Source organism: Emys orbicularis, assembly GCF_028017835.1.
Source record: "Emys orbicularis isolate rEmyOrb1 chromosome 2 unlocalized genomic scaffold, rEmyOrb1.hap1 SUPER_2_unloc_1, whole genome shotgun sequence".
In the NCBI taxonomy this organism is placed as follows: domain Eukaryota; kingdom Metazoa; phylum Chordata; order Testudines; family Emydidae; genus Emys; species Emys orbicularis.
This window is the reverse complement of record NW_027045124.1, coordinates 36,876-63,287: the sequence shown is the minus strand read 5'-3', so window position 1 is coordinate 63,287 and position 26,412 is coordinate 36,876. Positions and strand designations below refer to the sequence as shown.

Genomic DNA, 26,412 nt, shown 5'->3' with positions numbered 1-26,412 from the left:
GTGAGGACCTGAAGTCTGAGAGTGGCACAGACCTGTCACAAAGCACGGGACCCCGCGCCGAGGACATCACGGTGGCAATGGGTCATGTTGATGTTGTGGAACGGCGATTCTGGGCCCAGGAAACAAGCACGGACTGGTGGGACCGCATAGTGCTGCAGGTCTGGGATGAATCACAGTGGCTGCGAAACTTTCGCATGCGGAAGGGGACTTTCATGGAACTTTGTGAGTTGCTGTCCCCTGCCCTGAAGCGCAATGACACCCGGATGTGAGCAGCCCTGACTGTCCAGAAGCGAGTAGCCATAGCCCTCTGGAAGCTTGCAACGCCAGACCGCTACCGGTCAGTCGCGAACCACTTTGGCGTGGGCAAATCTACCGTGGGGGTTGTTGTCATGCAAGTAGCCAACGCAATCGCTGAGCTACTGCTCTCAAAGGTAGTGACCCTGGGAAATGCGCAGGTCATCATAGATGGCTTCGCCGCGATGGGATTCCCAAACTGCGGTGGGGCTATAGATGGAACTCACATCCCTATCCTGGGACCGGACCACCAGGCCAGCCAGTACATCAACCGAAAGGGCTACTTTTCAATGGTGCTGCAAGCACTGGTGGACCATAGGGGACGTTTTACAAACATCAACGGCGGATGGCCGGGCAAGGTTCATGACGCTCGTGTTTTCAGGAACTCAGGTCTGTTTAGACGGCTGCAGGAAGGTATTTACTTCCCGGACCACAAAATAACTCTTTGGGATGTGGAGATGACTATAGTCATCCTCGGGGACCCAGCCTACCCGCTAATGCCCTGGCTCATGAAGCCCTATACTGGCGCCCTGGACACTGAAAAAGAACTCTTCAACTACCGGCTGAGCAAGTGCAGAATGGTGGTGGAGTGTGCTTTTGGCCGTCTCAAGGGGAGATGGAGAAGCTTACTGACTCGCTGTGATCTCAGCGAAACCAATATCCCCATTGTTATTGCAGCTTGCTGTGTGCTCCACAATCTCTGTGAGAGCTGCTGATTACGCCCAGCCAGACAGCCGGGCGATTAGAAGAGCCCAGCGGGATGCGCTGTGCATCCGGGAGGCTTTGAAAGCTAGGTTCCTGAGTGAGCAGGGTAACCTGTGACTTTTAAGTTTGTGTACAGAGAAGCTGAACCTGCCCCCGTTTCTTTACCCACTAAATGTTCAGTATCCTCTCCAGTTACATACCCCGTTTCCCCCCTTCCAACACATGTTTAAAAATAAAATCACTTGAATTTTGTTAATGAACACAGTTTTCTTTATTACTGTTTTCGCGTTAAAGTGTTGAACCTGGGACGCAGACTGTGGTGGGGAGCGGGTGTAGTGTAGTGATGCAAATGACGCTTCTAAACTCCAGGAATGACAGGCTCCGCACTGGTGGACTGGTGGTTTCAACAGAGCCTGCCACCCCTCCTGTTCGGGACTCTGTGTGTGTGGGGGCTATGTGACTTTGTGGCAGGGGGAGGACGGTTACAGATCCCCTGCTGCGTGGCTCTGTGATCCAGGATAAGGACCGCTGCATGAGATCTCTAACTGCCCTCCCCCGCCACAAAGTCACAGAGCCCCCCCTCCCCCCCCCCCGAACATGAAAACCACCTCCCAGACTAACCAGGGTAACTAGTGACTGCAATGTGTGTGTGCCCTGCTGCTGAACCTGCCCCCGCCTCTGTACCTGGTAAAGGTGACTGTCCTGTCCAATTACCAACCCCCTTCCCCCCCTTCAGACAGACTCTCCTCTAAAAGAACATTATGGAAACAGTAATTAACAGAAACGTATTTTTTATTAGCAACTACACATGAAACTGGGGGGGTGAAACTTGGACGGGGGCTTGGGTGAGGCGGGAAGGAAAGGACTTATCAAATTTTGGGGAATGAGAGCCTTCTGGTACTTGAGCAGTCTGCAGGGGTGGAGTGAGAGTTTTCACGGACTCACCCGCCCCTCCTTCTTTGGACTTTGGGTGAGGGGGGTATGGGACTTGGTGGCGGGGGAGGGCGGTTACAGATAGACTGCAGCGGGGCTCTGTCCTCCTGCCTCCGGTCCTGCAGAACATCCACAAGGCGCCGGAGTGTGTCCGTTTGCTCCCTCATTAGTCCAAGCAGCGTTTGAGTCGCTTGCTGGTCTTCCTGCCGCCACCTCTCCTCCCATTCCATGTGTGATCGGTGCATTTGGGACAAGTTATCCCTCCACTGGGTCTGCTGGGCTGCCTGGGCTCGGGAGCAGCCCATAAGTTCCGAGAACATGTCCTCCTGTGTCCTCTTCTTCCTACGCCTAATCTGCGCTAGCCTCTGGGAGTGTGATGCCAGGCTAGGTCGGGAGACAGTCGCAGCTGTGGGAATGGGAAAAAGGGAGTGAATTCCTCAGAAAGATAAATTTAGTTGTGAACAAAGAACATAGTCTTTCTCTGTGAACAAGACCATGCACAGCACCTATCACATGCGCACTCAGGACAAGGTCAAATTTTCGGCCTTCGCATTCAGTGCCTGGGGTCTTGCAGTGCAGATCAGAGAAGCGGAGCAGGACACCGGAATTTGTGTAGCAGGACGACATGGTAAGCCGTAGACTTGTGACTGCTTAAAACTTTAATAGTAGCACTGGCCTCCTTTCACACTGAAAGCAATGCCAGTCCCTGCTGCCAGCAATCCGGCAAGCATGAACTCTGCCCCTGTCCCACCCCCTCGCGGCTGTCCCAGGGAAAGATCCCTGTATGCTGCCCCTCTCCCGCCTCCACCACGTGGCTGTAAACCGCTGGTTACAGTTCTGTAAAGGAACAGGCAAGCAGTCCCAATACTAACATTCCCCTACCTAATTCAAAGCAGGTCACCATGAGCGACATCACTCTGATGAGGATTTCAGAGACAGAAAAAGAAAGGATGCTTCGGGAAAGCCTGCAAAGACCAGGGCCGTATGCCGCCATGCTCTGCAGGGCAATGATCCCGGAGTACTTGCTTGTCTCCTGGCGCGGAAATGTTGCCTACTACGGAGGACCCAATAAGGCCGCTCTCCCCAGGAACCTGATGCAAAGGCTTTCCAATTACCTCCAGGAGAACTTTGTGGAGATGTCCATGGAGGATTTCAGCTCTATCCCCGGACATATAGACCGCATTTTACTGTAGCTGCACTGGCAGGGACTAAACAGTAGAGCGGCTTGGGCAGAACAATCATGCTAAACCGGACATTGTTAGATTTTTTTCAGTAGTTGCACTGCCAGGGACTGAAACGTTAAGCGCCTAGGGCAAAGTAATCATGCAAAACCCATTGTTAATATTGTTAATATTCCTGTTCTGTTAACAATAAATGTTTAGATGTTTTAAACACTTACTGAGTGATCCTTCCCCTGATTCTGTGTCCGGGTTAACGGCTGGGGACGGTTGGTAGGGGATCTCTGTAAGGGTGATGAAGAGATCCTGGCTGTCGGGGAAATCAGCGTTTGTAAGCGCTGTCGACTGCCTCGTCCTCCTCATCTCCTTCCTCATCTTCCCCGTCCGCTAACATGTCCGAGGAACCGGCCGTCGACAATATCCCACCCTCAGAGTCCACGGTCAGTGGTGGGGTAGTGGTGGCGGCCGCACCTAGGATGGAATGCAGTGCCTCGTAGAAACGGGATGTCTGGGGCTGGGATCCGGAGCATCCGTTTGCCTCTTTGGTCTTCTGGTAGCCTTGTCTCAGCTCCTTGATTTTCACGCGGCACTGCGTTGCATTCCGGCTGTATCCTCTCTCTGCCATGGCTTTAGAGATCTTCTCGTAGATCTTTGCATTCCGTCTTTTCGATCGCAGCTCGGAAAGCACGGACTCATCGCCCCACACAGCGATCAGATCCAAGACTTCCCGATCAGTCCATGCTGGGGCCCTCTTTCTATTCTGAGATTGCACGTCCATCTCTGCTGGAGAGCTCTGCATCGTTGCCAGTGCTGCTGAGCTCGCCACGATGTCCAAACAGGAAATGAGATTCAAACTGCCCAGACAGGAAAAGGAATTCAAATATTCCCGGGGCTTTTCCTGTGTGGCTGGTCAGAGCATCCGAGCTCGGACTGCTGTCCAGAGCGTCAACAGAGTGGTGCACTGTGGGATAGCTCCCGGAGCTATTAGCGTCGATTTCCATCCACACCTAGCCTAATTCGACATGGCCATGTCGAATTTAGCGCTACTCCCCTCGTTGGGGAGGAGTACAGAAGTCGAATTTAAGAGACCTCTATGTCGAACTAAATAGCTTCGTGGTGTGGACGGGTGCAGAGTTAATTCGATGTAACGGCGCTAAATTCGACATAAACTCCTAGTGTAGACCAGGCCTTAGAAACTTCCCCCCTGTTAAAAACAGATTTGCTATAATTTAGGGAAATTAAAAAATAATAAGAGTTTATTCAATTCAGCTGAAATGCTAAATCAGTGTGTCTTTATTTTCCAGGGATTAGCTTTATGAGTCCAATTTAAATTCTGAGCGAGTTTATGAAATTCTGTGACACAATCCATGACAGGCAATAAATAATCTGTTATTCTTGGTTGTAATTGACATATATTCTACCAATGACTTTTTTACTTATGTGTTTATAATTGTGAATATGTCTGACCAATGGAGAGCTTTTCGGTCTTATGTCATACCAGAAGTTAGGAAAATTCCTGTCACACAGGAGCTGGCCTGTTTAAATGTTAATGGGATATGACTTTTCCCAATTAGGGGAACCATGAAAATACTCTTCAGAATCGTTAAGGTCTATTCACCTGTTGTTGCTGGAGAGTTTGAAGTGAAAGTGCTCTCAAAGACCTTGTATGCCGCGTTGTTGTAGCCCTGTTGGTCCCAGGGTATTAGGATATGTCTACACAGCAACTAGACACCCTCAGCTGGCCCATGTCAGCCGACTCAGGATCGCAGGGCTCAGGCTGCGGAGATGTTTCATTGCTGGGCTTGGGCTGGAGCTCAGGCTCTAGGACCCTGTGAGATGGGAAGGTTCCAGAGCTCAGGCTTTAGCACAGTCCACACAGCAGTGAAACAGCCCCGAAGCCCGTGTCCTGCAAGCCTGAGTTGGCTGGCATGGGCCAGCCGAGGGTGTCTAGTTGCTGTGTAGACATAGCATTAGAGATACAAGGGGGACAAGAAAATCTCTCTTATTGGACCAACTTCTCTTGGTGAGAGAGAGACGAGCTTTCAAGCTTTGACAGAGCTCTTCTTCAGAAGTAAGAAGATCTCTGTGTAACGTTTGTGTAACCTCGAAAGCTTGTCCCTTTCACCACCAGTAAATGGTCCAATAAGAGCGATTATCTCACTCATCTTGTCTCTCTCAAAGCCCTTGACAACACTAGAAAAATAGCTACCCTTGTGACACAAAAATGCCTGTTCTTGATCTACATTAGAACTACGCCATGGATAATAGATGCAATGGTGCTGAAAAACAGCTACAAAATAGCCTAGTGCATCTACACTCAATACTTTAGTAAATGTGTTAAAATAAGAGTGCTGCTGCACCAGTGCTAAGCTGCTACTGTAGCCTGGGATTGGGAACTTTTTTTACCATTTGTTCAGAGAAGGTTTTCATGGCATTGTGATAAAAATGCCCAAATGCATCTACACTAGCGCTTACAACATTGTTGCAACCACTAATGCCGCTGCATTGTTAGTGCCAGTTACTATCATACAGATACTAATTTTTCTGGTCCTAAAGGAGAAAGGGGTTCAAATGACACATACGGAGATCTGGCAGTGTCTTGCTTCATTCTCCTACACCTGGAGAAAAAAGGGACACAATGACAGAGCAAAAACTTTTCAAAAGGAAGAGTCTCCATTTGAAGACAGGCTTTGCTTACACTAGAGAAAATTATCAGCTGCTCACCCTGTAGTCTCGCACACCTGTAACATACTTCAGGTCCACCCACGGGGCACAGGCACTACAGTTACCATTTCAATTAGACTTATTTCAAGCAAAGTTAACTGTTGCGTGATTGCCACTGTGCCAGCACCTGCCACTTAAATGTCAGTGTATGTGGAACTCATTGCTATAGTAACCCTAATGGTAGAAATAGTCCTTTCACTACTAACACACACACTGTACAAGTCAGTGGTTAAGGGGCTCATATGGAGTACTTTTTGCAGCCCAGTGCCTCCCACAATCTGGGCATCCAGGCTGCTCTCCTCTCTCAGCAGCTTCGTGGAGGCAGATCAGCTCCACATGCTCTGGCCATACCTCCTCTGCTCCTGCTTGCTGCCAGAGTCTCTGCCTCCACTGTACCAGACTGGGGCAGTTTCTGTTGCTCCTGCCTGTACTTTGCAATTTGAGCTGTTTCTGCCCAGCTTTTGGGCAATGGAGAGCAGCGTTCTCCCTCTCCAACATTCCTCTCCTTCCTGGGTCAGTTAACCGCTTGGGGGATTAACCATCTCTGAGCTCTGCTGCACTATCTCCCTGCCGGCTCCTCTGCCCTTACAGGCATAGCAGAGTAGCCAAGAAAGCACAGGGTTTAATCCAAGAAGTGCTCTATAGGTGAGGCTGCCTGCTTCCAGCCTTTCCTTTCCTCCCTGACTCTGTTAGGTCCTGAGACTAGGAGTCAGACAGGCAGGTGGGTTCCCTTCCCCACTGTGGTGGGGTGCCTGCCCCACACTGGGCTCTAAGGGGTTAATAAAGCCCAAGGAACGCTGTGCAGAAGGCAGCCAATCAGAGAAGGGCTGAAGGGAGAAGCCAAGCAGGGCCAAGAAGGCCCATATAAAAAGGGAGCTGCAGAGCAGAGGAGGGCAGTTCTCTGCTGGGAGCCCAGGGAGGAAAGACTGTGTCTCTGGAGAGCTGAGAGAACTGCCAGCACCCTGGACAGAGCAGTGCTGCGAGCAGGGACCAGGGAAGTGAGAGACAGCTCCTGGCTGGCTGCTGGAGTTTACAGGCTGAGGCCCTGAGGCAAGGGCAAAGAGGATGCTGGGGCCACGAGTAAGTGGCCAGACAATTCGCTGCAGTTGCCACTAAGGGAAGTGGCTGAAGAGAGTACTGCAGGTTCCCCAGAAGGGGGGAACCCAGTGTGTGGCAAGGCCAGAGGACTGTGTCGCTGAAGAGGATGCTGTGGTCCTTGGAGAGATGTGGGTCCTAGAGCAGGAGTGATGGTGGTGAAGCATCACCCAAAAAGGGCACACTACCATGCAGAACTAATTCCAAAGACTCTCTCAACTGATCCTCAGCTTTCCCTGTGCTAAAGCTTGGTCTACACTACGAGTTTAGGTCGAATTTAGCAGCGTTAAATCAAATTAACCCTGCATCCGTCCACACAACAAAGCCATTTACTTCGAAATAAAGGGTTCTTAAAATCAATTTCTGTACTCCTCCCCAACGAGGGGAGTAGCGCTGAAATTGACATTGCTGGTTCGAATTAGGATTAGTGTGGACACAATTCAACAGTATTGGCCTCCGGGAGCTATCCCACAGTGCACCTTGTGACTGCTCTGGACAGCAATCTGAACTCGGATGCACTGGCCAGGTAGACAGGAAAAGCCCTGCGAACTTTTGAATTTCATTTCCTGTTTGCCCAGTGTGGAGAGCATAGGTGACCATGCAGAGCTCATCAGCAAAGGTAACCATGTAGTCTGAGAATCGAAAAAGATCTCCAGCATGGACCATACGGGAGGTACTGGGTCTGATCGCTGTATGGGGAGAGGATTCCGTGCTAGCAGAACTACGTTCCAAAAGACGAAATACCAAAACATTTGAAAAAATCTCCAAGGGCATGATGGAGAGAGGCCACAATACAGACTCACTACAGTGCCGCGTGAAAGTTAAGGAGCTCAGACAAGCGTACCAGAAAACCTTTGAAGCTAAGGGAAGGTCTGGGTCAGAGCCACAGTCATGCCGCTTCTACGCTGAGCTGCATGCAATTCTAGGGGGACTGCCACCACTACCCCACCCCTGACCGTGGATTCCGATGAGGGGTTACTCTCATCCATGCCTGAGGATTTTGCGGACGGGGAAGAGGAGGAGGACGAGCTTGCGGAGAGCACACAGCACACCATTATCCCCAACAGCCAGGATCTTTTTCTCAGCCTGACTGAAGTAGCCTCCCAACCTCCCAAGGCATTATCCCAGACCCTGAAGCCATGGAAGGGACCTGTGGTAAGTGTACCTTTGTAAATATAAAACATGGTTTAAAAGCAAGCTTTTTTAATGATTAATTTGCCCTGAGGACTTGGGATGCATTCGCGGCCAGTACAGCTACTGGAAAAGTCTGTTAATGTGTCTGGGGATGGAACGGAAATCCTCCAGGGACATCTCCATGAAGCTATCCTGGAGGTACTCCAAAAGCCTTTGCAAAAGGTTTCTGGGGAGGGCAGCCTTATTCCGTCCTCCATGGTAGGACACTTTGCCAAGCCATGCTAGTAGCAAGTAATCTGGTATCATGACAAAGCCTGGCAGCGTATGGTCCCAGTGTTTTCTGGCATTCAAGCAACAATCCGTTCTTTATCTCGCTGTGTTATCTTCAGGAGAGTGATATCAGTCATGGTAACCTGGTTGAAATATGGGAATTTAATTAGGGGGACAGAGGTGGCCGTTCCTACTGGGCTGTTTGCCTGTGGCTGAAAAGAAATCCTTCCCTGCAGTTAGCCAAGCGGGGGGGGGGGGGCATTGGCACTGAGCTGTTCGCGTTTGGCTAGCAGGGATCTTCCCTGATACAAGCCACACGGTGCGGGGAGGGGTAAAGCGATCATCCCAGAGAATTGGATGGGGTGGGGGGTTACTTTGGTTTCTGCTGCTGCTGCACGTTAACAGGAAAACCGCAGCACTCAATGGGCTTTGCTTGGTATGTGGGAAAGGAGGGCGCTGCTTTTAGGAAGGTTGCAGAAGCTGAAAGACAATGGCTTACCATGGCCACATGCAAGCCAAAGTCTGTTGCCTGGCCCTGCGTCTGTGATCTCTAACACCAAAGCCGCAGGCACTCAATATTAAGATGCAAAATGCGACCTTGTACCGAAATCACATGTGCTATGTAATGTGAATAGTGTTGTTCACCGTGAAAGAGTATAAGCATTGTTCTGTAAAATGTATCTTTTTAAATACTTCTCTCCCTTTTTTCCCTCCCTCCTGCAGCTGCAAACTTTTCAAGCCGCCCTCCTCTGTCCCGAAGGCTATCTCAGATAAGGCGGGGGAAAAAAGGCACGCATGATGAAATGTTCTCTGAGATCATGCAGTCGACCCGCAATGAAAGAGCTCATCTGAATGAGTGGAAGGACACGGTATCAAAGCACAGGAAAGTGGCCAATGAACATGAGGACAGGAGGGATGCTCTAGATGAGAGGTGCCGGCAGGAAGATCAGAGGAGGCAGTATGCAAAGCTGGGGCTTCTGCGTGATCAAACTGACGTGCTCCGGCATCTGGTGGAGCTTCAGGAACGGCAGCAGGATCACAGAGTGCTGCTGCAGCCCCTGTATAACTGCCCTCCCTCCTCCCCAAGTTTCATAGCCTCCTCACCCAGATGCCCAAGAACGCGGGGCGGGGGGGGGGGGCGGGAGGCGCCGTGCACTCTGACACTCCACCCCAGTGGACAGCCCAAGCAAAAGGCTGTCATTCAACAATTTTTGAAGTGGCCTTTTCCTTCTCTCCTCCCCTCCTCCCACACCCCACCCAGGCTACCTTGTCAGTTCTCTCCCTATGTTTATAATCAATTAATAAAGAATACATTATTTTTAAATGATAGTGACTTTAATTCCTTTGAAAGCAAGCTGTGATCGAAGGGGGAGGGTGGGTTGCTTACAGAGAATGAGTCAATCAAGGGGGCGGGTTTTCCGCAAGGAGAAACAAACAGAACTTTCACACCGTAGCCTGGCCAGTCATGAAACTGATTTTCAAAGCTTCTCTGATGCGCAGCGCTTCCTGGTGTGCTCTTCTAATTGCCCTGGTGTCTGGCTGCGCGTAATCAGCAGCCAGGCAATTTGCCTCAACCTCCCACCCCGACATAAACGTCTCCCCCTTACTCTCACTGAGATTGTGGAGCACACAGCAAGTAGCAATAACAATGGGAATATTGGTTTGTCTGAGGTCTGAGCGAGTCAGTGAAGTGCGCCAGCGACCCTTTAAATGTCCAAATGCACATTCTACCACCATTCTGCACTTGCTCAGCCTATAGTTGAACAGCTCCTGACTACTGTCCAGGCTGCCTGTGTATGGCTTCATGAGCCATGGCATTAAGGAGTAGACTGGGTCCCCAAGGATAACTATAGGCATGTCAACTTCCCCAGTAGTTATTTTCTGGTCTGGGAAGTAAATCCCTTGTTGCAGCCGTTTAAACAGACTAGTGTTCCTGAAGACACGAGCATCATGAACCCTTCCCGGCCATCCCACGTTGATGTTGGTGAAACGTCCCTTGTGATCCACCGGTGCTTGCAGCACCATTGAAAAGTACCCCTTGCAGTTTATGTACTGGCTGCCCTGGTGGTCCGGTGCCAAGATAGGGATATGGGTTCCATCTATCGCCCAACCACAGTTAGGGAATCCCATTGCAGCAAAGCCATCCACTATGACCTGTACATTTTCCAGAGTCACTACCTTTGGTAGCAGCAGCTCAGTGATTGCTTTGGCTACTTGCATCACAGCAGCCCCCCACAGTAGATTTGACCACTCCAAATTGATTCCCGACTGACCGGTAGCTGTCTGGCGTTGCAAGCTTCCACAGGGCTATCGCCACTCGTTTCTCAACTGTGAGGGCTGCTCTCATCTTGGTATTCTGGCGCTTCAGGGCAGGGGAAAGCAAGTCACAAAGTTCCATGAAAGTGCCCTTATGCATGCGAAAGTTTCGCAGCCACTGGGAATCGTCCCACACTTGCAACACTATGCGGTCCCACCAGTCAGTGCTTGTTTCCCAGGCCCAGAATCGGCGTTCCACGGCTATAACCTGCCCCATTAACAGCATGATCTCCAAAGCACCGGGGCCCGCGGTTTGACAGAATTCTGTGTTCATGTCCTCATCATTCTCGTCGCCACGCTGCCGTAGCCGCCTCCTCCATGCCTGGTTTTTCAGATCCTGGTTCAGCATAAACTGCATGATAATGCGCGAGGTGTTTACAATGTTCATGACTGCTGCCTTGAGCTGAGCGGGCTCCACGCTTTCTGTGGTATGGCGTCTGCACAGGTAACCCAGGAAAAAAGGTGCGAAACGGTTGTCTGCCCGTTGCTTTCACGGAGGGAGGGAGGGAGAGGGGGGCCTGACAACATGTACCCAGAACCACCCGCGACAATGTTTTTTGCCCCATCAGGCATTGGGATCTCAACCCACAATTCCAATGGGCGGGGCAGACTGTGGGAACTATGGGATAGCTATGGGATAGCTACCCACAATGCAACACTCCGGAAGTTGACGCTAGCCTCGGTACATGGACGCACACCGCTGAATTAATGTGCTTAGTGTGGCCGCATGCACTCGACTTTATACAATCTGTTGCCAAAGATCGAATTCTGTAAAATCAGAGTAATCCCGTAGTGTAGACATACCCTAAGGAGGGATTTTCTTCATTACGGCACCTGGCAGAACTGTGCCCATGCTGATCACATTGTCCTTTCCCCCTTTGCCTGGGTGGGACAGTGGCTCTAAATGCTGACTTCTTCATCACCACAGTTTAAGGCTCCATATTCCTGGAAGTCTTAGCTCGGTCAATCGTACTTTGCAGCTCAGCTATCCATTCTGTCGGGACCTGCATTTGTTGGTCAAGTTCCTCTCTGGTGCTCACCATCAGTACACTAGCCATTTGCAATGGTGTTGTGCTGGCTGGCTCCGATGTTTGGGCTTCCCAAAACTCGCTGGCAGCCTGCCTTTCTTCCTCATCTCTGACCTCTTTTATCAGCTGGGAGTAATTTGGGGGATGTGCCTGTCGTTCCCTTAATCGGAGAGGAAGTAGAATCGGGTTCTGATACTGAGTGCCTCTTACGATTTGAGCCAGTCTGGTCTGATCCATCCGCTCAGCAGTCACTGTTCCCCTCATGACAGCTCTCTGAAGCAGTCTCTCCAGCCTCTGTATATAGGCTGAAGCCTTCTCGCCCCTTTGCTGTCGGGAATTAAGGAACTTACAGTAGCTTTCTTCAGGGCCCTCTACACTCCCAAAGGTGTGATCAAAGGCCTCTACGGTCTAGGCAGTCCTTCACACTGACCCCAGGGTCAATGAGCTTCAGGGTGCAAATCACATCTAATGCTGGGCCCCTAAGGCTCTCTATTAGATATCTTCGCTTTTCTGCATCTGGTACAGCCCACTCTTGCAGCATTTCAGTGGTATGCTCTAACCAGGGTCCAAACTCCTCTTCCCCAGCAAATAACCTTAACGTATGACAAGAGTTTGACGTAGCATTGGGACAACACAATCTTTTCCAATGTTTGCTCCAGTGCTTTTGCCCAATCATCGGCCGAGGCTTCGGCCCCTGAGCTAGAGGCTGCTGAGATGGGGCCAACAAACCTGACATATTAGCCATTATACAAACAGTAATTTCCTCAAAATATAAACACAATTGTTTCCCAATGTACTGGATCACTCAACAGGTGCTTGCGAGGGGTACTGACCCAGGGATCCTGGATGAGCTCCCAAAAATGTAACCCTTCTGCCCATCAGAGTTGACAGCAACAAGGACTGGATTCAGTATCTAGGGGTTCCGTTTCAATAACACAATGCAAAACCGGCTCGAGCCGCCACCCAGTGACCTGGGACAATTACATACCACCCCCCTGGGTGCCTCTAAGAGGCAATACTTCCCCTCTCGCAAACACAGAGTCTGAGTGTAGCAAAAGCCTTTTAATAAAGGAGGGAAACATTGCGGCATTATGTTGGGGAAACATCACAAACAGGATTCATAACACAAACCATAATACAAAACACTGCGGCATTATGTTGGGGAAACACCACAAACAGGATTCATAACACAAACCATGAGCAAAAGACCCACTCCCAAGTAAGTTTGGCAGTGTCCTTTTCCCCTCAGGGTCTTAAGTCCAGCAACCCAACAGTCACCCCCACCCACAGTTTCTGTCCTTGGTCAGTGCAGCCCCCAGAGTTCGGAAGTTCATCTGCGGAATTTACCTCCCAGCCTGGGTGGAAGTGGGAGAAGGTATGGGGGGCAGCTTACATGCTCCGCTGCTCGAGTCGATGGCCGATTGCCACGCCTTTCCGCGGGGTTCTGCTACAGTCTTCACTGCCAGCCGCTCCTCTCCGCCAGCCATCCTGCTAGCTGTGCCTCTGCAAGCCTCTCCATCAGCCATCCTGCTAGCCACTCTTCTCCGCCAGCCGCCCTGCTAACGCTCAGCAATATGTCTTCATGCCTCCCTGTACTTACCACCTCTGTCAGTGATTTCAGGTGTTAGCATGGGGGACCCAGTGCTGGCACACTCAGAACCACTTGCCCAAATTAGGTCTAATGCTTAGACCTAGGAATCAGTGATTTCAGCTCTGCAGCATGTAACAAGACTACTAATGGAGTCAAAATTAGCTCTGTTATTAAACAGTGGAGAGAGAGAGAGAGAGAGAGAGAGGAGGAGGAGATGTCAAAGTGGTGTTTAGGGCCCTCAGCAGGGGGCCCCCACTACCAGGTACACATACCTGTCCACAACCTCTCTCAGTTCACTGGGCTTTGGAACCCATGTCCGTTGCCTAGCGAGTGCTACTTAGTTGAGGGCAAGTCCCTCCATCATAAAATGCCAAGTACAGTTCTACTGTCCTTGATTCCATAATCAGGATAACAACACTTTATTACTCCTGCCCCTATAACAAAGAGACTAGAGCTCCCACAGCAGATAAAGTGACCATTTGGGCAAGCAGTCCCTTCATGCTAGGCGGGGTGGGTGTGCCCATGCAAACAAGATCAGCTCCTGAAGTCCTTTTCCACAACTCACCACCAGATGTCAGGGTAGAGCTCATTCTGACTCTGCTTACAAGAGTATAGCAATCGGAATATACTATCGAGAACCTGACTGTGATGGTGATTGTGGAATGCTTAGGGAGATTAGAGAGGCTACAGAAACAGAAAACTCAATAACAATAATGGGAGATTTCAATTATCCCCATATTGACTGGGTACATGTCACCTCAGGATGGAATGCAGAAATAAAATGTCTAGACACCATTAATGGCAGCTAGCCCTGGAACCCACATGAGGAGAAGCAATTCTTGGTTTAATCCTAAATAGAGTACAGAATCTGGTCCAAAAGGTGAATATAGCTGAACTGCTCAATTAATAGCGACCATAATATAATTAAATTTAACATCCTCGTAGAGGGAGAAATACCAAAGAAACCCACCACAGAAGCATTTAAATTAAAAAAGGGGACTATACAAATATGAGGAGGCTAGTTAAATGGAAATTAAAAGGAACAATCACAAGAATGAAATGCCTGCAAGCTTCATAAAAACATTAAAACATCATAATAGAGGCTCAAACTACATGTATACTCCCAAATAATAATAATAAAAAAAACAGTAAGAGGACCAAAAACATGCCACCATGGCTAACCAACAGAGTAAAAGAGGCCGTTAGAGACAAAAAGACATCTTTTCAAAAATTGAAGTCAACTCCTACTGAGGAAAATAGAACGGAGCATAAAATCTGGCAAGTCAAGTATAAAAGTGTAACTAGGAGGCCAAAAAAGAATTTGAAGCACCATTAGCAAAAGACACAAAAACTAACAGCAATTTTTTTAAAGTATTCCAGGAGGAGGAAGCCTGCCAGACAATCAGTGGGGCTACTGGATGATTGAGGTGCTAAAGGAGCACTCACGGAAGACCAAGTCATTGCAAAGAAACTAAATGAATTCTTTGCACCGATCTTCTGTGCAGAGGATGTGTTGGAGATTCCCACACCTGAGCCGTTCTTTTTAGGTGACAGATCTGAGGAAGTGTCCCACATTGAGGTATCAGTAGAGGAGGTTTTGGAAGAAATGGATAAATTAATAAGTCACCAGGGCCAGGTGGTATTCACCTAAAAGTCCTGAAGGAACTCGGATATGATGTTGCAGACCTACTAACTGTGATATGTAACCTATCACTTAAATCAGTCTCTGTACTAGGTGACTGGCAGACAGCTAATGTAACGCTGATTTTTTTTAAAAAAAGGCTCCAGAGGTGATCCTGGCAATTACAGGCCAGTAAGCTTAACTTCAGTACAATGCAAATTAGTTGAAATTATAGTAAAGAACAGAAGTATCAGACACCTAGATGCAGGGCCGTAGCAACAAAGAACGTGGCCCCCTCCGAACGGTGGCCCCCTCCGAACATATGTCCGGGCGGGGCCCCTTACAATGCAGAAACTGGAATGCGGTATTTATTTTGCCACTTTTAGGGGCCCCCTTCCTTGTGGGGCCCCCTCCGGTCGGAGGGTACGGAGGGCGCTCGCTACGCCTCTGCCTAGATGAAGATGATTTGTTGGGGAAGAGTCAACACAGCATTTCAAAAGGAAATCATGTCTCACCGATCTATTAGAATTCTTTGAGGAGGTCAACAAACATGTGGATAAGGTTGATCCAGTGGATATAGTGTACTTGGACTTTCAGAAAGCCTTTGACGAGGTCTCTCAGCAAAGGGTATTAAGCAAAATAGGCAGTTGTGGGATAAGAAAGACGGTCCTCTCATGGATCAGTTAAAAGATAGGAAGCAAAGTTTATGAAAAAAATGGTCAGTTTTCACACTGGAGAGAGGTAAATAGCAGGGTCCCCCAAAGATCTATACTAGTACCAGTGCAGTTCAACATATTCATAAATGATCTGGAAAAGAGGGTAGATAGTGAGGTGACAAAGTTTTGTACCTGTGAGTAATTATGGGAGGAAGCAGTACATTAACAGGGGAGCAGGTGTTGAATGTCTGGTATTGCAGGAAGGGATTGCTGGGTCAGAATACCAGCCCCTAGAAAGGGTCTTTGGGGTTCACCTTGGAACAAAAAAAAAATGGGACTCAGACCCCAAGGGCAATAGGGAATAAATGGTTTCACACATTTTACAGCATGCTGTTGGTGAGAATTTCTAGGATGAGGAGAAATCAGTTCCCTGGTTTTTGGAGAAGTAGATGCAGGAGCTCTGAAAAGCAGGGTTATTGTTATTGAGTATATAAAATGGGAAAGTTATCTGTAGATTACAGCAGGAGTAGCGCCCAGAACATTTTACAAGAATGACTGAGTGAATAACCAGAGAGCCTGGGATACAGATTTGTTTTTCTCTTGAGTGTGGTGGTGGGACATTATTTTGATCTTACAACAATTTTAAGTAAAATTTTTGTTTAAAACAAACAGCTTCTGTGACAATTCTTACCCAGACCTTGCCTGTTCTTATGAACCTTCCCCTCAGGTGATAAGCAGAATTCTCATTTTCATATCTGCTATTCATATGAACACACCTGGCAATTTAGTTTATTTGTTGCTTCAGAGGAAACTGGATCAAACCACTATCACTTTACGCATCATTAATGGGCTTAGTGTTTTATTTACTATACATGAAGTGCATACCACATCAGGAACAGTGAGCATGAAAACAAAAATGTAATGAGTCACTTTTATGATGCAAGAGTGAAAGGAAGAGACATCTGTAATGTGATTTACTTTTAATACTTACTAACTTAGTTTTAATTGGAATAAACAGGGTTCCCTCTTAAGACTCACGTTCCTATTTTTTCCCCCACTTTCTTATTTCACACATACTTTGAGACCTGAAGCAACTCTTTCCATGCCTTTGTGCCAAGCCTTTTTGGGGTTTTCCACTGTTATGTTTTTCATTCCCACCCACCATCACCTTTTTAATAACATTTTCAATTGTTTTTCATTCATGCATTCAGTTTCATGACATGGCAGTGTGACCTGACACTAATAAAATCTTTCTGCATCCATAGTAATTAATTACATTTTAGTAATCATTTTAAATGTTCCTACAATATAAACGTATTCATGAGCTTGCTTGTTACAAGCAAATGTCTGATACATCCTTGTGAAGCAGACATAATCGCTTTTGCAGAGGTACACACATTGAAAAAGTTTTGTAAATAAACAAAAGTTGGCTAGTGATGAGCAGGTGGGAAGGGAGCAAATGGTTTGATGAATCATAGGAAATTCCTACATTTTTTTTTCAGTAGATTCTTTTAATCATGGATAGGGTCTTAAGAAAGAAATTAACCTTTGTTATTACAAGTTGTCTATTCAGTCTGGTCAGTCGCGTAAACCATCACACACAGATGTCATGTGAACACGTGCCAACGTGATGTTAGTTACCCATACAGAGCACATCTATACAGCAGCTGCGAGGGGTGATTCCCAGCTCGGGTAGATGTACACATGCTAGCTGTGCTTGAGCTAGCTCCTAAAAATAACAGTATGGTCAGGGCAGCTGCCTGAGTATGTACCCAGGGGGTTGGATGGGATTGTACAATTAGTTAAACCAATGCTACCTCTTGTATGTAAGCCCTGATGACCAGCCCTCCTGGGAAAAGGTCCTATTCCCTGCACTTAAATAGCCAAGCTAGTTCATTTCATGATGGGGATGGAGGAAATGGAAGGAGCCCAGAATTTGTGCCTTGGTTTTAATGGGAAATTGCATAATAAAAGGCTGCAGAATTCAACCCTAAATCTTCAGAAAGCATTTCCGCCACAAAATCAGAGCCTCTCGTGTGGTCTCATTTCTTTGCCCATAGACTTTCAAAATACAGCTTTGCCTAGAAAGTCGCATATTTTCATTCTCCACTCAGCCATCCCACAAACACACAGCACCTATAAAGTACTCAACAAAAACATGAAGCCCAATTCCGATCCCAGCTCCTGTACGCCACGCTAGTGGCATATAGGGGACATAAAGGAACCACAACTGGCTATGGGAGGATTCTCCCTCTACAGGAGCTGCTTAGGACCACCATATCCCATGAGTTCAAAATAAAGAAAAATCTAATGTCTTTAATAATCAGTTTAATCAGGACAAAGTAAGATTGCTTGAGTGCCTTACCTGAGGATTTCCACACTTTTAACAGGTTTTGATTTTTTTTAAATGGAACTTTAACTATGACTTTCTTGAGTTTCTATTGCTTGTTTTGAGGACAATTACAACATCCCTGTGAAGTATTTTACCCTAAATTACTGCTATGAACTCTCAACCTTAACACCATCTTAATGTAGTTTTTGTCTCAGCGTAATCTCTTATTGTCATAGTTTCTGATACGCTGTTTAATCAGATCAGATTTAAATAAAGTCCTTACTACTCCGTATAGTATGAGTAAAGACAAATATGAACTGGTTTAAGGGTGGTAGCCGTGTTAGTCTGTATCAGCAAAAACAACGAGGAGTCCTTGTGGCACCTTAGAGACTAACAAATTTATTTGGGCATAAGCTTTCGTGGGCTAGAATTCACATCATCAGATGCATGGAGTGAAAAATACAGGAGCAGGTATAAATACATGGAAGGATGGGGGTTGCTTTACCAAGTGTGAGGTCAATCTAACAAGATAAATCAATTAACAGCAGGATACCAAGGGAGGAAAAATAACTTTTGAAGTGGTAAGAGAGTGGCCCATTACAGACAGTTGACAAGAAGGTGTGAATAACAATAGGGAGAAATTAGTATTGGGGAAATTAAGTTCATTTGGATTCAGGCCTAATCTGATGGTATCGAGTTTGCAAATCAATTCCAGTTCTGCAGCTTCACTTAAAAACGGACTCCAACGTGAAGCTGCAGAACTGGAATTAATTTGCAAACTGGATACCATCAGATTAGGCCTGAATAAAGACTGGGAGTGGTTGGGTCTTTAGTCCTGCAGCTAAAAGCGATTGACAAAGTTCTACCCGGCATTTCCACATGCAGTGAATAATCAGAGCCTTTTACCAGACCCTTTCTGACAGGGGTCTGCAGCCCCTGGTTGGGCTTGATCTAGGGCCCCTCCCCCCTTGCGGATACTACTCTGCTCCTTCACAGCAGGTTACTCCCCTGAGTTGGTCTCATCTTTTTCATGGAGCTGCTTTCCAGTCCCCAAATGGGGCTTCCTCTGGCCCCTTTGCAAGGCTGATCCACTACCGCTAACCAGGGCTTCCTTTGCACTTCCCCCCCACCTGCTGCACATCTCCTGCCTCCAGTGGGGTTTTCTGTGACCCCCCCCCCCTCCTCCTCAATCTTCCTGTCACCTGCTGACCTCAAGAACTTCGTGATTTGAGCCAACCTCTGCCCAAGTGGCTCCTGCTGCTCAGGTAAGAAGATTCCTTCTGGTGACTTTTGCCCTCTCCGCCTGGTGGCACCTGTTGCCTTATTGTGGCAGTTCCCTTCCCTCAATTCTGGCACTGCCCTGCCATTTAGAGCTGCCTGCTGCTTCGTGCTCCTGCTGCTTCCTCCCTTCTCTCCAGAACGTTTTTCTGCACCTTCAACCCCACAGCTTGCTCAATGCTGCACTTTGTACGTTTCCCTCGGCTGTCCTCTCAGCCTCACCGCCAGCCCATTTCCACACCCAAAATAGTAGCTTTTTATTTCAGCCAACATACAGTTTTAATTATAATCCCCGAGGCAGGAGGAAAAACATATTACATCGGAAGGAGGGGATAAAGCTGAGGTGATTCTCAGGGGGCCATGGATGTGCTTGAATCAACCCTGCACTAATGTATATAAATCAGGAAGCAAAGCTGGTGTTCTAGCAAGAACCAGAGTTAGTGATGCTGGATTGCATCCCCTCCCAGAGGTTGTCTAAATCCCATTTTCATCATTTAAAAACAAGGCAGCAAGAGATTAGCAGCTAGTATTAAATAAAACTCCATTCTTACCCACCTCCTAAAGAAAACCCACAAACCTCTCACTGCCTTTTAATTCTTCAGCGGACAGTTGAAAATATTTTAAAGTTGCCATAAATCAAGGAGATGTTTTTAGTCAAAATAAATGAGAGCAGTGCTTTCCTGAGAACTCCCCAGGCATCCCCAATTCAGGAAATATCCGAGATTCCTGAGGAAAGAGAAGAACTACAGTGGGTGATATTCTGCAGTTTTGTAACTCCACATTTTGTTATTATTAGGAAACCAATTATCAACTCAGAGTTCAATCTAAAAGTATTAATTCATTTAGGACACTTTAATGCTGGCTCCTCCAGCCTGTGACACTCTGACTTTTGAAATATATTTAACTATTCACTTGTTTATTGTTCTAATTAGTAACTGGCAAATGGATTAAAAAAACATCTTAACCCTGAATCAAATCATTAACTTTGTTACCAAAAAAACCCCCCCCACAAAACAAAACAACAACATCACAAATACTTTGACATTATTTTTACAAGACAGAATTAATCACCAGTTGCTCTATCATAGCTAATTTAAACTGTGATTTCCTCATGTCAGTGACCTCTCTACACAGATTTTCTTCTCCAGTCTTCAGAGAGAGAAAGACTCTTTAGGGACACAAAGGCTACTGAACCCTCCAGGCTTAGCATCTCCAGAGAAACTTCATCATCTGGTGAGAAAGAGTCCACCTCCCTCAAGCCCCATGGAAATACCCAGCACGCAAACCAGTATTTGGGTTGTGTAGAGAATGGGAGGATTTAAGTTGAAATGATTTGGCAGGCATGATGAGGAGTTTTTTATTGAGTCAATGTAATGGGAAGGAGTTATTAGTCATATCTATTACACCTGTGCCATAATTAATTAATAGAGAGACAAGGTGGGTGAGGTAATATATTTTATTGGACCAACTTCTGTTGGTGAAAGAGACAAGCTTATGAGTGACACAGGGTTATTCTTCAATACTGCAAACAATAATTAGCTAATTGCTTCTCAGCCAGAAGAAAAGAACTAAGAGGCAGTAAGTGATGCTTAATGGACACCTGGCCCCCATAAAAGAGGGAGAAAGTTCACTGTGAAGGGAAGAACCACAGAGAAAAGAGGGATTCCTGTAATGGGGTTGCGTGTGTAGGAAAACCACAAATCTCAGAAAGTCTCCTCTGGTATTGGAGGAAGGCAACTGAAGACAGAGTCCAGAAAAGGGTAGATTTGTTGAGAAACTTTGGATGCTGGTCTAAGTTTGTGTTGACCTGAAAGGGGTTGGACTTAGATGCTTCTCAGTTGGAGGGCTGAATTGTGTACAGACAGAAGACCTGCAGGTGGCTCTAGAGGCTAAGATTCCTGAAACATCACACCCTGACACAAGGGGGAAGGGATAGCTCAGTGGTTTGAGCATTTGCCTGCTAAACCCAGGGTTGTGAATTCAATCCTTGAGGGAGTCATTTAGGAATCTGGGGCAAAAATACGTCTGGGGATTGGTCCTGCTTTGAGCAGGGGGTTGAACTGGATGACCTCCTGAGGTCCCTTCCTACCCTGATGTTCTAATGGTGTGCCATAAGTTTGCTTCTGACAGTCTTGGATCCAGATTATTACAGCTGTGGAATGGACAATAATCTAATGAGATGCAGGGAATTCAGGAACCCCCAAAAAATCTCTGGGATCTTACAAACAGCGTCCTGTGATGCAAATATTGGATGCACTGGTGGGGTCAAAATCTGCCTTATGTCATACCTATCAGCCTTACTGGGAGCATGTTTGGCATAAATAAAAAGAAAAAGGTTGGAACAAAAGTATTAAAGCATTTTCATTCCAGGAATAAAATGTGGATGACTCATTAGAAAAGAATGAGAGAACAAGGAGGATGGGACTAGTAGCAAGAAGTTAATGGTAGTAGCATTTTCTATTTCTGCAAGCCCCCTGCCCTGTAACCAGGGCCAGAGGAAAGTGTGTGTTTTGAAATAAGCTGGTCAGAGCAATTCAGTCAGAAATTAAAGTAGCTATTGATCTTTTGTTAGAAATGCAAGCTCCCTCTATTGAAGGATATGCTGTTTCTCCACACAGTAAACTGAGTTTCCCATCAGAATACTGAGACAGCTGTGACAGAGGGTATTGCTGATAGCTTTGTTTGGTGGCCTTGCCAGATGCTCTGTGCTAAATGTGGTTCTCCGTTTCATACATGCAACCCTATTGGCCTCAGTGGGTGCAAGTAGAAATCTGCCCAGTGAAGGATACCTTGGCTCATTTATAATTGAGGTATTGGAGTGTGCCCATACTATGATAAGTGACTCTAACATTGACATTGTGAGGGTTATTGTTTTTCAGTAATATCAAATCACCAATTTACAATTAAGGTGTTTTTTCTAGCTACCAGCTTCACAAATTAAAACTGAGATCAAGGGTCCAACTGTATTATTTTTGGCACCATCTGAAATATGGGACTCAGTTAACAATTCTGTATGTTGTGCATAAGCCTGAAGACCGTCCAGCTCACATCCCAATGTTGTATTGGGTAGCTCTGTTGCAGTAAGAGTAGCTAGATCTACAGGGGCCAGATCTGTAGAGTAAAAATGGGGCCCTTTATACAGTCACTTTTCTGAGCACAACCATGCTGTAGTGTTTGCAAGAAATGTGTAAGCAAGTTGGCATTACATACACAACAGTGACCTCTAATGGTTCAAGAAGGTACCCTGCACTTGTTTTTTCTGTTTAAAATGTCTAGAGTAATTGTTAGGTGTATTATCAATAACATGAATGTGTTTAGCAGTCTGTCTTTAACTAGCAGTCTGTCAAATAATAGTATTTAACAACTTAAAGTAGAATACAACCCTGGGAACTAATCCCTGCAGACCAGCAAGATCCAGACATAGGTGCAAGCTGTCTGAAAACTTCTATAGGAAGGAGCTGAACTTATGGTCTTAAAGATGCAGGCTCTATTTTCACTATAGATTCACTGATTCCAAGGTCAGAGGGAACCACTGTGATCATTTGTGACATCCTGTATAAAACAGTCTATAGACCTCCCGAAAATTATTTCGGTTGAGCTAGAGTCTATCTTTTTAGGTGAAACTAATATACCACAAGCAGTTTATATTCTTGCAATTCATCTGTTTTGGAGAAAGTTGGCTAGAATCTCCCTTTCCCTTCCCCCATGTTTGTTGGTTGGTTTAAACACTTAATGAAATCACCTAATCCAAGAAGAGGAGTAAGGACAAACCATTAAATCCTTTTTTCCCTATCTCTTTGGGAATCTCTGCTATTCCAAGGCCATATAGAGTGAGAAGGCTAATGTGACAGGGTAGCCCATCCTCTTAAGACTGATAGGACCTGGGGTCAGTCCACCTCTGTTCTAAGATTTTTGGAGGTCTTATGGATGCAAGGACTTAGGAAACAGGAGCTATTGGTGAAGGGATGCAGTTCCAGGAATAAGTTTTATTTTAGGGATAAACTCAGGCTCTGCTCCTGGCCTGGTCCCAGCGCTCTGCAGACGTTATCAAAAATTACACTACAATTAGCTTTAAAACTTGAAAGCTTCCATGCTGATGATGGGTTCTGCTCAATAATGATCCAATACAGTGCAGACCGACACATGTTCATTTTCATCATCTGAGTCAGATGCCACCAGCAGAAGGTTGATTTTCTTTTTTGATGGTTCAGGTTCTAAAGTTTCCACATCAGAGTGTTGCTCTTTTAAGATTTCTGAAGGCACGGTCCACACCTCATCCCTCAGATTTTGGAAGGCAATTCAGATTCTTAAACATTTGGGTCGAGTGCTGGAGCTATTTTTAGAAATCTCACATTGGTACCTTCTTTGTGTTTTGTCAAATCTGCAGTGAAAGTGTTCTTAAAATCAACAACATGTGTTGGGTCATCATCTGAGACTGCTATAACATGAAATATAGGCAGAATATGGGTAAAACAGAGCAGGGGACATACAATTCCTCCCCAAGGAGTTCAGTCAAAAATTTAATTAACACATTTTTTAACATGTCGCCAGCATGGAAGCATGTCCTCTGGATCGGTGGCCGAAGCATGAAGGGACATATGAATGTTTAGAATATCTGGCACGTAAATACCTTGCAATGCTGGCTACAAAAGTGCCATGAAAATGCCTGTTCTCACTTTCAGGTGACATTGTAAACAAGAAGTAGGCAGCATTATCTCCTGCAAATGTAAGCAGACTTGTTTGTCTGAGCGATTGGCTGAACAAGAAGTAGGACTGAGTGGACTTGGAGGCTCTAAAGTTTTACATTGTTTTGTTTTTGAATGAATTTATTTTTTGTACATAATTCTATTTTTATAAGGTCAACTTTCATGACAAAGAGATTGCACTACAGTACTTGTATAAGGTGAATTGAAAAATACCATTTATTTTGTTTTTTTACCGAGCAAATATTTGTCATCAAGAATATAAAGTGAGCACTGTACACTTTGTATTCTGTGTTGCAATTGAAATGAATACATCTGAAAATGTAGAAAACATCCAAAAATATTTAAGTAAATAGTATTCTATTGTTTAACAGCACGATTAATGACAATTAATTTTTTAATTGCTTGACAGCCCTAATAAAAATGAGAGAGAAATAGAGATAATATACATATTACTCTAAACTATCTTCAGCTGAAAAAACTGCTTCCCCCCCCACCTTAGAGACATTAATTAATCAATGATAGTATTGGAGACAAATTCACTCAGCTATTTCAAAACATGTCAATGTTCACAGTAGGCATAGTGATTGGCTTTGAGAAGGGATAGAAATTTACACTTGTGATCCTATCCACAAGCCCCCTCGTAGTACTATCAGCAGCATTTTGTTCTAAGGTAGGCAAGATTTTAAAGATTAATATGTAACAAAAGGCAATTTCATGGAAACGGTTTTTGCTATATACTTGCCAAAATTACAGTTACCGAAAAGCTCAGATTTCCACTAGTGAAATCTTGTGTCTTATTCTTATGTGTGAATAAATGTACATTTTGATCTCTAAATTACCAAATTACATTTTAAGTGTTAACTTTCCTTTAGTAGGAGTTTAACAGCTGTTCACAATTGCTAAGAGCATGGTTCATGAAAAGAAAATAAACTAAAAGAAAAATGCCCGATTTAAAAAAAAATAGTTTATTTGCACAGATAGACAGGTACATAGATATATTTAGGCCAATTCAAATTGTTTTATCTTTAAAAATGGAGAAACTTTCTAATATTAATTAATATTAGACAATCTCTTCATTTTAACAAGCAAATTATCCAGATAAACATTGTGTTGTCTTTATTAATAACAAAAAAGCTGCCAGTAGGCTCATCAGAAGATGATAGGAAAGAGAACTATTCTCCTAGCAAATCTAGTAGGTTTTATTCATATGTTACAGTGATAAATGAAAACTCTGATACAATAAGCAGCTAACACATGTTCAGTGCCATTTGTTTACTCTAAATACATGTCATACTTTGGATGGCTTTGAATCACATACAATATGGGTAACAATGTCAGATTTCAATGATTAACATGACTAGAGAAGTTTAGACAAGCGATACAAACACAGGATAGCTATTGATCACATGTACAGAGCACATCATTTATGACACGTACATTCTGATAATGCTACTGCCGGTTTAATGTGCTTAAACCCAGTTAAATTTCAGAGTAAAAAAAAAGAAGAGTCTCAAATCCACCCAATCGGGTCCTTATTGAAGGCAGTGCTGGAATCCAGATGCATAAAGACATAACAAAATGGCTTGAGATGATGGAATTATTAGCAGTAGCACAGAAATAAAGATGGGTCTTAAGGCCACATCTGTTGAGTCAACCACTCAGGCCTGATCCTGCATTAGGATATGAATCTATATCCTCTTTGAAGGGTGTAACCTATGGCAGGATAGATCCCTAAAACAAGCTCAGGAAATCAATAGGTCTGACTCTCAATAGTTAATGTCTTTTTTAACTTATGACTTTGTCTGCAGCCACAATGACTAACGTATGTTTGTCTTTTTAACAGATATACAAGTAAACTAGGAGAAGCAAAAAACCTTGGTATAAAAAAGGCTATTGCTTCTAAGCTGTCTCTTGGTTTTTTGTAGCTAATTATAAATGGATGCTACGGGCTTGGGTTTTGGTATGGAACTACCTTAATTCTTGTTGAGAATACTGGCTATTCAGTTGGGACTGTCCTGGCTGTAAGTGTCATATTTTAACCTCAGTGTCTTTCTACAAACTAACTTCATTGTGAAGGTGATGTTGAGTACATGACATGTTGGCTATAGGCAGGGACAAGAGATATCATATGTCTGGAGAATCCACAACCGCTCAGGCGCTGGGTTCTTTCCATAACTTCCTGCAGAGTTGGTTGTGTTCTGTAAAATATAAGTTAAAATTAAGTTCCTTGCCCTTTTGGTTGTGACGTTGTGTTTGGATACCAGGGTAATGGGCACTAATACAAGAATTTAGATAGGCAGAAGAGAATCTTCACTACATAACTGGTTTGCTGTTGTCTTTTTAATGTAACAACAAAGCAGATGTAAATTTTTCATTCTTCTCAGTGAAGTGTTCACTCTGAGGTCAAATAAAGATGACTTAAATCCACCTGGTTTTGCACTTCACAGTCATAGCTGTTTCAGCTAACATGCTTATCTAATAGAGTGAGGCAAATAGTGATTTCTTTCATGATATTAATTTGAATTTATATAAAAATTTGTCTCCGCCATAT

The 26,412-nt window shown here is 45.4% G+C and overlaps 1 protein-coding gene across 1 annotated transcript in view; it reads left to right on the top strand.

Moving 5' to 3' along the window:
• Positions 1–7,916: 7,916 nt before the first annotated feature.
• The window catches only part of LOC135894766 (ATP-binding cassette sub-family B member 5-like), a gene marked incomplete at its 3' end in the record, with an annotated part of 31,457 nt that continues 12,961 nt past the window's right edge, over positions 7,917–26,412 (top strand). The window contains 2 exon segments of the mRNA XM_065422862.1: positions 7,917–8,084; positions 9,158–9,393. Coding sequence (XP_065278934.1) covers positions 7,917–8,084; positions 9,158–9,393 — 404 coding nt within the window.